Raw genomic sequence first — 15,194 nt, 5'->3', positions numbered from 1 at the left:
AAGAGTCACCCTCAAAAACTAATCCATCCTAATCTCTTAGATTACATAGAATGTAAAGATGTACAGATTGTTTAGGCTACAATAAAATAAGACTTTATAGAAAACACATTTAAAAATATGGCATTGCAAGTTTGTGAAAACATAACTGACTATTGATTGTTTTTGAGAATAGTTTGACTAAATATGTTCATATGCACATTCTAATGTAGCATATCCTCAAACCAACTATTGCAGTATGATACCTGTTTGAATATATCTGACCAAAACACTTTATTTAGCCATACTGAATGACTATACAATGATTCTGATTTGAACCTTTGGATTTTGACACTTCTGACGCATGCAGAACTCAACACGTGAGAAGTAGAGCACATTATATCCATGACTTTATCAGCAAAGATGAAAATTCATTTCATTGAATACAAATGTGTGGAAATGAGTGGTCGTTCTTATTTTAATTATACTGATCAAAAACAAAAAATCTGAAACAGCAGAATGTGTTAAAATACATACAATTCTTGGGGACTTTTTCAGTTACATCTTTCCTGATTCACGTGTGTCTGACCGCACTGCCCCCTTGTGTTCACAGATGGGTGCTGTACGAAAAGCCTGATTTTAAAGGAGAGAAGATCGCTCTGGACGAGGGCGAGATTGAGCTGACGAATCCTTTTGGTCCAATGGAAGAGCAGATGCCGCAGGTGAACGGACAGATGAACGGACAGGTGAACGGGCAGGTGAATGGAGGGCACATGAACGAAACAAACGGAGAACAGGAAACAACTGATTCGCCAACAGAGGATAAGAAAGTCCGGAGGTGTGTGATCGGGTCCATTCGGCGAGTGGTCAGAGTAAGTGCGCTAAATATCCACTGTTAGAGTATCTTAAATAATAGTAGTAATAATAATAATAATAATAATAATAATAATAATAATCAGTCTTATGTATCACTTATCCAGATGTTCAAAACCACTTTACAGTTTCATGCATTATTCACATTCACACTCACATTCACAAGTGGCCAATGCAGTAAATTATTTTAATATTTACAATTGATGCAAATATATAATAAAATGGGGTAAAAGTAATTGATCATTGTTGACTGGCAATGAAAATGAATGGAATAATTGGTTCCAAAAGTGTTAAATTGAACTATAGTGTGTTTTTAATTGTGGAATTTACTTATTGCAGCTTTTGTGTTATTTAAAAATATGTTTCAAATGGGTTTGCTGCCTTTAAAGATACACAATGTAATTTTTCCACCTCCTTGTCCCCATGGAGATGCTTTTGAATGTTACAAAATATGGCCTTAAACGTCTCTAGTATTTACATAGTTTCAGGTGTTTTTATTGCCTTAAAACATGGTGAAAGCGGGATTGCCTCTCCACAGATCTACCCTATAACGTGGCATGTTGGCGTCCCCGCTCGCCTCTGTGGAGACAAATGACTTTAATGCCATATTGTGTAACATTTCAGGCAATAACATGTCCATAAAGACGAGCAGTGCACCTTTATGTCCGTCTAAATACCTGTTGTTTTGGGTATTTCAGGACTACAGTGTTCCAGAGATTAGTCTGTTCCCAGAGGAGAACGCAGAGGGGAAGAAGGTGGTTTTCAGAGACACTTCAGAAGACGCTCGGATCTTTGGTTTCCCCATCAAAGCAAACTCAATCATCATCAATGCTGGCCTGTAAGTCAACATCACAACCATATTTCGAGTTTTACTTTTAAGACAACGTTTTGTGCTTTTGGAGATATTTACTAGTAAACTATAACATATGTAGATCCTTATTATAAAACGTGTTCATTATAAGTAGCATTGCTCTTCTGAAACGGCTTAAAAACTGAAACAGGTCTATTGACTTCTTTTTCAAAACTGCAGACCTGAGTAGCTCTGCATAGTGACACTTCACAGATTTTCAGTTACTTGTTTTATTGTTGAAAAATAGTTATGGAACTTTTTGAACCCTATGGAGTTTGAATTTCTTTAAAAAATCACAACTAAGTACAGAGTTTTGGGTGGACATAGGGGGTAGGTGAAAAGTGAGATTTTCAAAGTGCATGTCTGAGTAAGGGAAAACTAAAAGCTAAGATTTCATAATGTGTCCTCTTTAAACAAACCTCTTGTGCCCTGTGTCTCCCCCTGCAGGTGGCTGGTGTACTCTCAGCCGTTCTTCCAGGGCATCCCTCGGGTCCTGGAGGTCGGAGGTTACTCAAACCCAAAGGCCTGGGGAGTGGAGCAGCCGTATGTTGGGTCTCTGCACCCGCTCAAAATAGTGAGAACGGCTTTATTTCATAGTTTGATTATGTTCAAAATAACGTGCGTCTTCTGAGGGGTGCTCTAAATTAAATTGTGTACAGTGGCTCAGTGACTAGCATTTGAGTTTTGCTGCAAGAAGGTCACAGGGAGGGTCATAGTGGGTCTTTCTGTGTGGAGTTTGCATGTTCTCCCTGTGTGTCAGTGGGTTTCCTCTGGGCACTCAGGTTTCTCCCATCAGCCCAAAACATGCACAGTAGGTCAAATCCTCCAGTTAATGTCCTGACGAAGAATAGCTCAAGATCTAGAGATGAGACCCACCCTCGTGAGGCCTTAATAACTTTAAACTTGGAGTCTGGTCCAAAGGAATCCTGTCTGCAGTAGGCAATCCATGTTTCCTCAAACTAGTTTTAGCTGATATTGTCATGTTTTCTACTTGAGATGAACTCCAGTGAACAGGAAGAGCCTAGTGCCAAAACCACATGTTTACCAACACTTTCTCTCAACATAAGCTGGTGAATGTTTCTCATTCATAACCTGTTATTCATGTCTTTTACGATGTGGAAGAAAGTTGTTTATGAATAAATTTTTGTAGATGACAGATCCATTCAAGTCATAATAATTTTGTAATTTACAGGGAGAGCCCCGGGTGGAAAACATGGGAGAACCAACGGTGAGTAAAAGCTTCCTACTTCAGTCTATACGAGTGTATGTCTGTATGTAACACTGCCCCCTGCCTGTGTGCGTGTGCGTTTGCAGATTGTCGTCTATGAGAAGCCGTATTTCTGTGGGAAATCCAGAACCATCACCACAAACGCCAAAGACTTCATGACGAGGACAGAGAGGGGACAGCAGGCGTTCATGCACAACGTGTGCTCACTCAAGGTCGTGGGAGGAATGTGAGTGCTGCTTATACCTGGAGATACACCTGTTTAAAGGCCCTGGGGTCAAAGGGCACAGGATGTAGTATAAATACATGTTTATTTAGTGTGTGTACCTGTGGTAAATATTTATCATAGTTTTACATCATTTAAGTGGCAGTTTGCAGACAAGAGTTGTAAAAAGGTTACTCATTCCAAGGATTAGAGCTGAGTTCTAAAATGGAATACTTTTATGTCATTAATGTACAAAATTCCGTCCAAAACAACAATTTAGCACAGTTTTTTAACAGTTTAAACATTCATTCAAGAAAATAAAGGTAATATAGTCAAAACTATTGTGTATATTTGTTTAGTTTTGCTCCTTGTTGATGGTTGCAAGGAAAAGGTTATGGAATCTACATATGTAACATTTGGTGCCCTTGTCCAACCAGGTCTAAACTAGGGCTGGTCCAGGTCTTAGAAGAATTGCCGCAGAAGTTCTAAACCAGGGGTGCTCACACTTTTTCAGCATGCGAGCTACTTACAAAATGACCAAATCATAAAGATTTACCCAATACAAAGCCAAGCAAACTGCACTGAAACACTCTGTGCCCTTTTTTTGGACCCTCACCCACAGTTTGAGAACCTCTTCTTTAAGAGAACTTCCTCTGGCACTTTACACAAAACTGTGAAAAAAGTGAAGGAAGATTTTTAAACCTGTTTTTTAAAGTTCCAAACTGGAGTTGCATTCTTTTCTGGTTTTGCAGTGATTTTTACCAGCCTCTGCACATTTACCAAACCAAACACACATCGTGACAAACACAGATGCATTTGTGCACTTTTGTTAGACAAACTTCAGCCAAATGTGGCAGTAGGTCTGTTCTGTAGATCTGCTCTATGCTGTAGACCTGCTTTGTGCCAACACTGTAACACAAATTTAGACTGGTTTTTGCTTCACGTTTCGTCTTACTCTTCTAATCAGCGCACACTGTGGAAGGGGCAAGCCGTGCATAGGGAGCGTGTGTATTTGTGATGTGCCGTAGAGTCTCCGCGGGCTGCACTGAGCGCACAGGCTGCACTGAGACGCCCCACACGCTCCTGCACCCCGCTACAAGTTTACTGCCAACAGCAGCGGCCGTAATGAAATATGATCACACTTGTTGAGTGTCAGACCTTGAGTGAGAGACAAGACCGAGTCCAAACGCGAGTCCGAGACGAGACACGGCGATCGACGTATTGAGCACCCCTGTTCTAAACAATGCTATACAGTGATATTAACTGCTCTGCTCTCTCTCCCAGCTGGGTGGGCTATGAGAAGGAAGGCTTCCGTGGGCACCAATATCTTCTGGAGGAGGGGGACTACCAGGACTGGAGGGTGTGGGGCGGCTGTGACGCTGAGCTGAGGTCTGTGCGCGTCATACGAGCGGTGAGTCACACTACAACATGGACAAATATAATTTCTTCCACAGGAGTTAAGACTTATATTTAACACCCTCTCCTGTAGGACCTGACGGACCCTGTGATGGTGATGTTTGAACAGCCGGATGAGGAGCAAGGGGAGCAGGAGGAAAACACGTTTGAAGTGACGGAGGCCATTCCTGATGTAGAACTGTATGGGTTTAAGACGTCCACCCGCTCCATCCAAGTCCTCAGTGGAGCGTGAGTCTGACACTGCAAACAGGACAATGCACAGAGACAATTTACTGAGAGTATGCACGAGGGTGAAATGCACAGTACACACTGTAGTGCAGAAAAAAGCAAGTGCAGTTTTGGTTTTTGTCTCTGAAAAGCTACACATTTAACACACAGACCTAATGAGACCTAATGAAAATTCAAAAGAAGCCAGTTTTGCCACAATGCACAAATTTGAGGCAGAGAAAATACTGATACTGATGCTGTGTTCTCATTTACACAGAGTTTTGCAGCAGAAAAAAATAATATAGTCGTTCCTCACTATATCGCGGTTCACCTTTTGCGGTCTCGTTGTTTTTTTTTAGTGCAATTTTGCATGCTTTTTTTTTTTTTTTTTTTTACAATTGTGTTCAATTTTTTTTACACAATGAACGTTGTGTAATGAACACAATGCATTGTGTTCCTCCCCCTGCTTCCTGATTGGCTAAGGAACTGGAGACCATTGTCAATCAGTCTCCTCCATGCTGTGTCTCCTGTACAGTACAGAATGTGTTCAGCTGCCAAATTTACATAAATGTTTGATCTCTAGCAGTGTGATTCTGAAGAAATTTTCTCCTCTACAAAACCCACAATGTTGACAAAACGTTCTGCACTCACAAAGGCTCCCACGGTCGCACCCAAAAGACAGAGGAAGATGCTAACAATCGCACAAAAAGTTGGACTTTTGGACATGCTGAAGGAAGGTAGAAGTTACGCGGCTATAGCAGAGTCCTGCACCGGGTCGGGTGCGGGCAAATAGTTGCTGAAACGGGCGGGTTTTAACATTCTGGAATTTTACGGGCGGGTATGCAGACAGGTAGTTCCGGGTAAACCTCTGCGCCGGAACACTGGTCCTTTCTCCTGCAGTCACCCCCATGACTCCTGGTTCAGTTCTGGTTTAGTCCTGGTTTAGTCCTAATTCAGTCTTGGTTTATTCCTCCTCTTCAGTCCTAGGTTAGTTCTGGTTTAGTAGTGGTTTAGTCCGTGGTGTATGCAGCGCAAAAGTTTGATATAATCTCGGGGCGGGTGTGGTGCTGTACTGAGCGAGTGCAGGACTCCAAAAATGGACCCATGAACGACTCTGCGCTGCAGGCTCCATTACGGAATAAACGAATATTCGGAAAATAACATAAGGACGACAGCAGCAATAAGTTTTAAGAAGGATTCAAAAAGGGTTAGGTAACTGTCCTGTCTGAGAAAAGTGTATGAAGTGTGTGATGTTGAGGGGTTTTACAGCCTTAAAACAGATATAATAATTGTAAAATATAATAATTGTAAAATATAAAGTTTACTACTTCGCGGATTTATAATTTTTAGAATGTAACCGCCTGCAATAAATGAGGGACCACTGTACATACATTTTCCAAGAATAAATTGCTTGAACCACACACACAAACTGCACACACCATTTTTTACTTTGCAAGCTCCATTTTGCACCATTGCGGCAGACTGACAGAAGTGAAGCTGCCAGTCTGGTGGGTTAAGTGTCTTGCCACAGGACAGCTGACTTTTGGGTTGAGGGACTACTTTTCTAACCACTGTTGCTCCTATAAATTAGAATTAGCCTCATATTTTCAAACAATTGTCTGTCAAAACAGTCAGTTATGATGTTTGCTCACTAAACTGAAGGTTGGTAGTTCAAAATTACATCGAATATTGTTGAGACCTGGAGGTAAACATAAAAATTCATGAAACCTCATTTCATCTGTGCGACCCAGTGCAGCTACAACACAGAGTTTCCATCTCCTCAAATACATGCAGTAGGAAAATACTTGACATCTGCATGCAACTGCGCGTAAAAGTAATACTGGTACTTAGCAGTATTCCAGTAGTTCTAAGTTTGTTTTGTTTTGTTTTGTTTTTCTCCTCAGGTGGGTGGCGTATTCCCATGTGGACTTCTCAGGGCACCAGTACATTTTGGAGAAAGGTTTTTACAACACCTCTGCAGACTGGGGCTCTCTGGACAGCCGCATCTGCTCCGTACAGCCCATTCTACCTGTGAGCGTCCTGAGAAATTATACTTCAAAATTCAATCTACAAATACATGTTCATTTACATAATCTAATCTAATCTAATCTAATCTAATCTAATCTGTAATGTTTGTTTTTTAGATTCCAAGAGACAGCACAACAAATAGGAATCAGGTATGTGTTGTTGAGCATTTTAGCAAATCCTCTGACCCTCTCCTCTGCTCCGTCTGACCCTCTCCTCTGCTCCGTCTGACCCTCTCCTCTGCTCCGCCTGACCCTCTCCTCTGCACCGCCTGACCCTCTCCTCTGCACCGCCTGACCCTCTCCTCTGCTCCGTCTGACCCTCTCCTCTGCTCTGTCTGACCCTCTCCTCTGCACCGTCTGACCCTCTCCTCTGCTCTGTCTGACCCTCTCCTCTGCTCCGTCTGACCCTCTCCTCTGCTCCGCCTGACCTTCACCCCTGTTCCATCTGACCCTCTCCTGTGCTCTTCCACTTCGTCTGATCCTCTCCACTACATCATCCTCTGCTCCATCTGACCCTCTCCTCAATGTCAAATGTCTTTTTTTGTTATTTTAAATATATTTAAATGTAAGATTTCTGTTCTCTGCAGATATTATTGTACAATGAACCAGATTTCCAAGGCCAGTGCCTTGCCATCGACCGCACCAAGGAGGCGCTATCGGACAAGTTACTCCCCAAGTCCTGTAGAGTGGTGGGTGGCAGGTGAGATATGAGATATTTGGAACTCACCATTAACTTCGTTACTGGCGAGGGGTATTGTTCTTTATTGGTTTCTTTATTATTCTTTTTCCCCACATATAATCGCATTTTTGACCCACTGAACGTCGATGAAAAGTCCCCAAACCGGGTATCAAATGAATGGGCAGCTGAGATGCATATTTTGGCGTAGCTTCATGAAACTCAGAACAGTGATAGAACTCAACCAGACAAGCAAAAAAGCCAATCACTGTGCAGGCCTATGACGAACAGGAAGTCAGCCATATTGGACCAAAAATGTGCCACCGTTTTGACTTGGGTGTGTGCAAAAAGATTCAGGTCCCTAGGGTTTGGTCCAAATGAGCTCAGTTTTGACATGCCACAAAAAAACACCATTTCCTGTTTCTTTGGTGACTTGTTAAGGCCACAGGCATTGGTCTAAAGAGCTCAAATTCAAATCACAATTGCGTGATCTGGGCAGGCATTTTAACTATATTTTGATTAGATGTTTAGTTTTTATTTGGGGACACAGGTCATGTTTATGAATTTAAACTCTAAATCTTACATACAGTTCCTTTTCATTTCTATGTGAATTGCTTGTTATGAAGGCACAAAATGTCCCCCTATCTTGTTAAAATGTTCAAATCCACACTATATCATTGTGTTCTAAGTTTTTGGTTGTATTGTGCTTTCAGCTGGGTGTTGTATGAGAACAAACAGTTCCAGGGAAACATGTACGTGTTGTCAGAGGGAGACTATCCAAACCTCACCAGTATGGGATGCCCTGCCACCTGCTACCTGCGCTCGGTCAAGGCTGTGCCAGTGGTCAGTATTCTGCAACTGTTTACATTAGAAAAATAATAAATAAATAAATAAATTCATCCAGGAACCTTTTTTCAACCTTTTTGATAGTAATTTTGTTAATTCACCTTTTAGTTATTTTGGCAGTTAAAATATTTTAAATCGTTCTGATTTATTTATTTTTACATTGAAAACAGAAATCGATTAAACCTTAAAGAAACTGTGCTAAATTAATTTTTTTTTTAAAAAGAGTCTCATTTTGTTGTCTTGTGTTTATTTCTCCTCAGACGTTATCAGTCCCGTCCATCTCGCTGTTCGGTCTGGAGTGTTTGGAGGGCAAAGAAATCACCACGGAAACGGAGATCTTCAGTTTAGTGGAAGAAGGCTACAACAACCACGTCCTGTCTGTGCGCGTCAACAGCGGATGGTGAGAAATATTAGGTTTTTTTTACATTCAAAACAAAAAAAAGTATATATCTGCTGTAATTAAAAAAAGAAACCATGCACATGTAACTGTTATGCATTTTTCTGTCTATGGATGGTGATATGGCTAATAAATTTAAGTCTTAGCCCATTTTTATATTAAGTAAGGGCCACATTTTGGAAAGAGATTAACCCTTGAAGAGCACCTGTACTGTAATTTTAGATATACTATATTTATGACCGAGCAAGTTCTACTTCTCCTCCTAATCTGACTCACTTTTGAATTTTTATTTTCAAAAACAAGTAATTATGTCTTTTTATTTTATTGTACATGGACAGAAATTACAGAAACTATGCCATTACATTTTAATTTAATTTGTCCAAAACACCACCAGAGGGCGCACTGAAACTATACACATCTTCAATTTACCAACATTATAAGAATACCTCCTTTAAACAATGCTATTAATGACTAAAATTACTAAACTCTATACATCTGTATTGTTTTCCAGTTGGGTGATATGTGAGCACAGTAACTACAGGGGGCGCCAGTTCCTCCTGGAGCCCATAGAAATCACAAACTGGCCCAAGTTCAGCACCATGCAGACCATCGGCTCCATGTACCCAGTGAGACAGGTCAGTTTTCTGTGTTTTTCTACCTGTGCTGGTCTCAAAGCACTTTACATCAAGGAACCATCGTCCCATTCACTTCACTCACACACATTCATACACCAGTGTACACAGACACTTTAGTTAAGTGTCTTGCTCTAGACTTAGATTATTATTTTTTCATTCAAAACTGAAATTAACTGGTTGAAAATAATATTTTATAGTAACAAGGTCCAATTCCCAGTGCATCCTCAAACATGGTGACTCACAGTAACTCCTGAGCAGCCTGGGAGTTTCGGTGTGGAGTTTGCATGTTTCCAGCCTGTGCTTCTAAAATCTCACAGTAGTATTTTTGTTCTTTTAGCCAGTCTAAACCACAGGAATATACCGCTTAATATATTGTCAGTGAATATTACCTTTAACTTTGTTGTTTACAGAAGCGCAGCCTGTTCCGTGTGAAGAGCCGGGAGCGGGGGCACTACCTCTCTGTGCAGGGGGGAGTAGAGGAGATGAAGTCGGGCAGAGTCGTGGTGACGCCAGAGGTGGAGCCGATGAGTGACATCTGGTACTACGAGGCCGGACTCATCAAGAACAAGGTACTGCAAACAATACAGGGAATAAATACTGTATAGAAGTATTCAGTACAAGAAGTAGCAGTAAGCAATATCTGGAGCACTGATTGTCTGAATAATTATTTTTTCTATAATGAAGTTGTGGTAGTAGTTATAGAAGTAACAGAGATGTATAATATTTTTCGGACTGTAAGTCGCACCAGCTAAAAAATGCGTAATGAAGAAGAAAAAACATATATAAGTTGCACCGGAATATAAGTTGCACTTTTTGAAGGAAATCTATTTTATAAAATCAGAGACCAAGAACCAACATTTCATGTTGAAAGTGAAGTTCTAGTAATAACAATAGAAGAGAGAACAACAGACTGTTAACACCACATATGAACAGTTCTTCAGGTAACTATGGTAAACTTGTTCTGTTCTTTATACTAAACTCTCCATCTCACTCCAAATCACTAAATCCATTGAATTCTTCATCCTCGGTGTCACTTCTGAGCCACTCTGTGACCTCCAGAGGTAAACAGAGCGCTGCTTCCTCTTCTGTGTAGCTGTTGTCAGATTCAGTTCTAGTTAGAATTATTCCAGCCTTTCTGAATCCCGACAGGATGGTTTCAGTTGTCATTAAAGTCCTGGCTTTGTCCATCCATCCAGTGACTTCCAGGGAAGTTGCATGGTGCACCCTCCTGATTCTCGTGAAGCTGTGTCCTCCATCGCCACTTTCTGCCAGTCAGTTAGGTAGAGAAGGTTTCAGAGGTAGTCATCAGGACACTTGTGGCCGAAATCACTGTTTTCAAGACATTTCAGCTAACATCCAGAAGTCGTTTAAAACATGTTACTACATTGAGCATCTAACCTTAAGTAGGAAAACATGTGTCCTTACTGTGAGTGGGCTTGCATCTCCACAGACCTGACCTATTCCTGCTTGTTTCCATGGAAATGTTGTTCCTTTGGTAATAATAGTCTACAATATGGGACAAAACTTGTTTATCTCCATGGACAATGTGTGAATGAAAGTATGGTTCTAACTTTCTATTTCAATAGAAACATGCAGGCGATGTGACACTTCCAGAAAGTTACATACCACGGCTTTAAATAGGAGGCGTTTTAAAGTGAAACTGACCTTTTTTTTTACATGCTAGTGTCATATGGGTCATGTACTGCTTTTGTGATCTGCCTGACTCTACCCTGATCTTACAGAATTATTTTAACTTTTACTTGACTATTCAATAAAAAGACATAAAAGCATAATGTATTATAATATATACATATACATTCTCCTCATGTTAATCCCCGTGTATTTGTGTACCTGCAGCTGTCGCCCACCATGAGCCTGCAGGTGATGGGGAATGTGGAGCCTGGAGCTAAAGTGGTCCTGTGGTCTGAGAACAGGCAGCCCATCCAGAGCTGGACGGCCCAGATGAAAGGCCTCGTGACCAGCCTTACCTTCGCCGGCATGGTCCTGGACATCAAAGGTACTGCCCATACACGCACATGATGCCAGTTTTTTTTTTTTTTATCATTTGGTTTGGTGGGATAGTACCTCTGGTCGCAAATCAGATAATAATCAGTGTTAAAACTGGTATCCAAACACTCATGGACCACTGTGGAACCTACCTGGACCACTGAGGGATTATACAGATATAAGACCACATGAGAACATAAAAGAAAATACTAAATACTACTTAATACTCTCTCTCAAAAAAACCCCATAACTGTTGATAATTTACACAAAACTTTCAAACTGAAAATTAATATAGGCTACAAATATGTACCTTAGAGCAGTTTTGCGATGTATAAAACATAAATGAATAAAATATACTTTGAACATGAAATAAGGTAGAAAAACAGAAATGTATCCAAAATAAACTATTTATCCAGCCGTTCTACAATCTCTCTAATAAAAAAAATAAATATACTTATTTATATACAAAATATCTGAAAATAAACTTTGTTAAGCTTTACCGTTTCAACTCGGTTATATGAGTTTGGAGATTGTTTGACACACAAATCGAAATTGCGATCAAAATTCAATTAATTGCACAGCCTTACTAAGATTTAAAGTTGAAAATCACATTCCATTATCTAAATAAATAGGGTTTCTTATTACAATTGTGGTATGAGAATCAGTATTGAGTCTATTCTTTAGTATCGAAATCGAGTTGAAATTGTATTACTTAAATGAAATCATTTATTGAGCTTATCATCTCTCAACCCTTTTGGAACCCACTGCTCTAAATAAGTCTTGTGCATCCTTCCATAGTCACTATTTCCCTTAACATTCCCTTTTTCTGTCGTGCAGGAGGGAAAACGTACGACAAAGACCACGTGGTGATCATGCATGAAGACGAGGATCGGCCCAGTCAGCAGTGGGAGATCGAGATGCTCTAGTTCTGCCTTTACGATATCGCACACACGCCTTATACTGCGGAATATGAACGTAAAATATATATTATAGAGTTTATTTGCAAATACAGATGGGGCGTTCAAAGTACAACATGAGGTTCATCATTTACTCCTTGCATAGCACTCTCTTCAAATCTCAAACGTACTTTCAGCCATTACGTTTGTATTTTAGAATTCATTTTTAAAAAGTATTAGGGCTGCACCGATGAATCAACTGATCATGACTAGTAGACTACAAAAAAAGTCATATTCTGAACCTCGTAATCATTATCTAGACTATACAAACTCTTAAGTGGAATTATTAAATCAAAAAAAGTCCAAAAATAATGAACAATTTCACATTTTTATCAACTGATACTTTGCTGTGACGTCACGCTGAGGTTTTGCAGTATGTATTTTTTTAGGCCAGAATGTTCAGATGGTGACACAAAACATGCATAGATAGTCTGAAAATGTAAAAAAAAAAAATACAAAAAATACAAAAAGGATTTAAACAAGTTGGCATCAGACCCCCGAGGATGTTGACAACATGAGCTGCAAAGTATAAATACTATACTTTATTCGTAAATATTCTCTATAAGCTGTCAGTCTGCGTATTTTAACATTTATTTAGTTGATAAGGTATTTAAAAAGTCTCAGTGTGCAATGGAATCAATCACTGGACTAGTCACTACTAAAATGAAATGAGTTGCAGCCCTAAATATATACACAGGATACACACATGACTTGTCAAAAGTTTGGATGCATTTTCTCATTTAAGTTTATCTACGCTGCAGAATCTCACTAAAAGTATCAGAACTATGGCTACGTTTACACTGAAACAAATCATAGTATCACTGTATCAGAAACGATCTGCGTTCACACATGTCGTTTCTGTGTCCGCAAGCCTCGCTATCCACACACCTTTGAGCATATTTGTTTACGTTTTACAGAAATGAAACTAAAACTACATGGCTCATTTGCATAAACTAAGCACTTAAAAAACAGCTCACTATTGTGCGCTGATGCGGTTCAACTTCTGTCGGACTAAAGGACACGACTCAGTGGAATATGAGTGTTCTTTCTGTGACAAAGGGGTGTTCTGCTGATGGTGAGTCCGTTTTGTGTTTTTATCACGTTGGAGATGGTTCATGTTAAACTTTTCAGAGATTATACATCTGCAGGTCATATACACAGACCGTAGATATGAATGGACATATATTCTAGACTCTTAGCGTTTTGGCGGTCAATTACTTCGTGGTGCGTAGAACTACATCAGTGTATCAGTGTTTTCAGACGTACACACAGTGCTGGATCATCTGTACTCAGATGAATTCGTAGGAGCTGGCGGCACCAGATCGTTCCGTCTCTGGAGCCGTTTTCAATCGGATTAGTGTGGACGAACACCGCATCCACAAAGAAAATGACTCGAATACGTAGTAGTGTGGCCTATGAATGAACACATACGGAATGTTGCAAACAAAATTCTAACTCAGAATAACCCAAAAACTTGTAGATTTCAAATGTTCACCCTCATTGAGAGAAGGCCACAGCACAGGGTGGATATTTTGAGGATTTGAATCTGAAATATAAAAAAAAAATTTGCTGACTTATTAGACTTTTTTCTTTGCTATACAATTCTGTATATCTTACGTCATTTATTTTATGTCTTTCCGTACGTAACTAAAAGTAGAAAGTAGTAAGCGTGAAGAAAATATTGAATGAGGAGGCGTGTCCAAACTTTTGACTTGTCCTGTATGTTGTCTGCTTTTGCAAATGAACTCTGAATAAATCTATAAATACAACTCTATAAAAATACTGTTGATAAATAATTGTCTGTATAAATATGCCACACGCTTTCAGGGAATCCATTGCCACTTCCTTTTCTGTACAATATCTGTGTGCCTTCAGTTGTAGGCCTGTTTTAGCTGTGATCCACCACCATTATAAAACATACGTGTCAGGAAGACTTTGTATTTTAAATATTGTCATAACTGTAATTTTATGAAGTTGTTGTTGTGTATTTTTCTCTGAGTGCCTTTGTCTGTCTGTGATAATTGCAGGAAAATTGTCTTGTATTTTTTGAATTGCATGTTAAAGGTTTACCATGCAACTTTTCTGATGGGGTGCCTGTTTGCGTTGCTTGAAATGTTCCGCAGTTTGGCTTTAAAACATGCTGGTCTTTCAATTATGCGACTAAAATCTTAATTTAGCACTTATTTTGAGCTTTCATGACCTGCTTCAAGCTTACCATATAACATCCCAGGTGTAGCAGTAACGTGGAGATCATCAGTGGCGTATACCCTCCACTACCCACCAGAAAAGTTCCAGAGTTTACCTTTACCATATTGAGACCTGTATCCTCCGTAGTTTGGCTCTGGGCAGATGCAAAACAATGGACGCACTTGTAGTTGATGCTTATTCTGTTTACAAAGGAGAGAGCTGAGTTCCAAGCCTTCAGAAGAGGATTTTGTCAAATGAAAACAGTGAAAATCTTGGCCAAATATTTGAATGGGCTTTAAGTGTATCCAAAAACATGTTACTCAAGTGTTGCTGTACCGACTTTATAATGTTAATATATTTTATACAGAGATGTATTTGAAATGTATATGAAGGGAGAGGTTTTCAAATTATGAATAAAAATAAAGTTCAATATAAAATGTTTTTGTGTCCTGTTTCACTTCTGTCTAAAAATACTTGACATTATTTTGTAAAGTAAATATTTAAAATCTGAAAATTGTGATTCTTGCTAGTAAAGTTTTCCAGTGTTTTGAATTGAATTATGTTTGTTGAAACTTTACAATGACATCACGCTGGGGGTGTTCTACATGTATATGAATGGCGAAATGTTCATTGGTAACCATGGTAACTCGATGGACGCATTAGCAAACACTGTCCAAGTTTCAAAATATAATTTATTATAATCTGCTGAGC

General features: G+C 39.6%; 1 protein-coding gene across 1 annotated transcript in view; it reads left to right on the top strand.

Annotated features, from left to right (window-relative positions):
• crybg2 (crystallin beta-gamma domain containing 2) overlaps positions 1-14,924 on the top strand; it is a 101,921-nt gene extending 86,997 nt beyond the window's left edge. The window contains exons 9-24 of the mRNA XM_055157455.1: positions 590-848; positions 1,548-1,687; positions 2,147-2,273; positions 2,892-2,927; positions 3,014-3,153; positions 4,414-4,540; positions 4,619-4,773; positions 6,657-6,783; positions 6,897-6,929; positions 7,367-7,479; positions 8,169-8,298; positions 8,562-8,701; positions 9,210-9,333; positions 9,744-9,902; positions 11,191-11,350; positions 12,178-14,924. Of these exons, the coding sequence (XP_055013430.1) occupies positions 590-848; positions 1,548-1,687; positions 2,147-2,273; positions 2,892-2,927; positions 3,014-3,153; positions 4,414-4,540; positions 4,619-4,773; positions 6,657-6,783; positions 6,897-6,929; positions 7,367-7,479; positions 8,169-8,298; positions 8,562-8,701; positions 9,210-9,333; positions 9,744-9,902; positions 11,191-11,350; positions 12,178-12,266 (2,059 nt within the window). The 3' untranslated portion in view covers positions 12,267-14,924. The remainder of the gene's footprint in view (positions 1-589; positions 849-1,547; positions 1,688-2,146; positions 2,274-2,891; positions 2,928-3,013; positions 3,154-4,413; positions 4,541-4,618; positions 4,774-6,656; positions 6,784-6,896; positions 6,930-7,366; positions 7,480-8,168; positions 8,299-8,561; positions 8,702-9,209; positions 9,334-9,743; positions 9,903-11,190; positions 11,351-12,177) is intronic.
• Positions 14,925-15,194: the final 270 nt, after the last annotated feature.

The sequence above is a fragment of the Boleophthalmus pectinirostris genome, unplaced genomic scaffold (genome assembly GCF_026225935.1).
Source record: "Boleophthalmus pectinirostris isolate CB_2022bp ecotype Guang Dong unplaced genomic scaffold, ASM2622593v1 HiC_scaffold_21, whole genome shotgun sequence".
In the NCBI taxonomy this organism is placed as follows: domain Eukaryota; kingdom Metazoa; phylum Chordata; class Actinopteri; order Gobiiformes; family Gobiidae; genus Boleophthalmus; species Boleophthalmus pectinirostris.
This window is presented reverse-complemented; position numbering and strand designations above follow the sequence as displayed.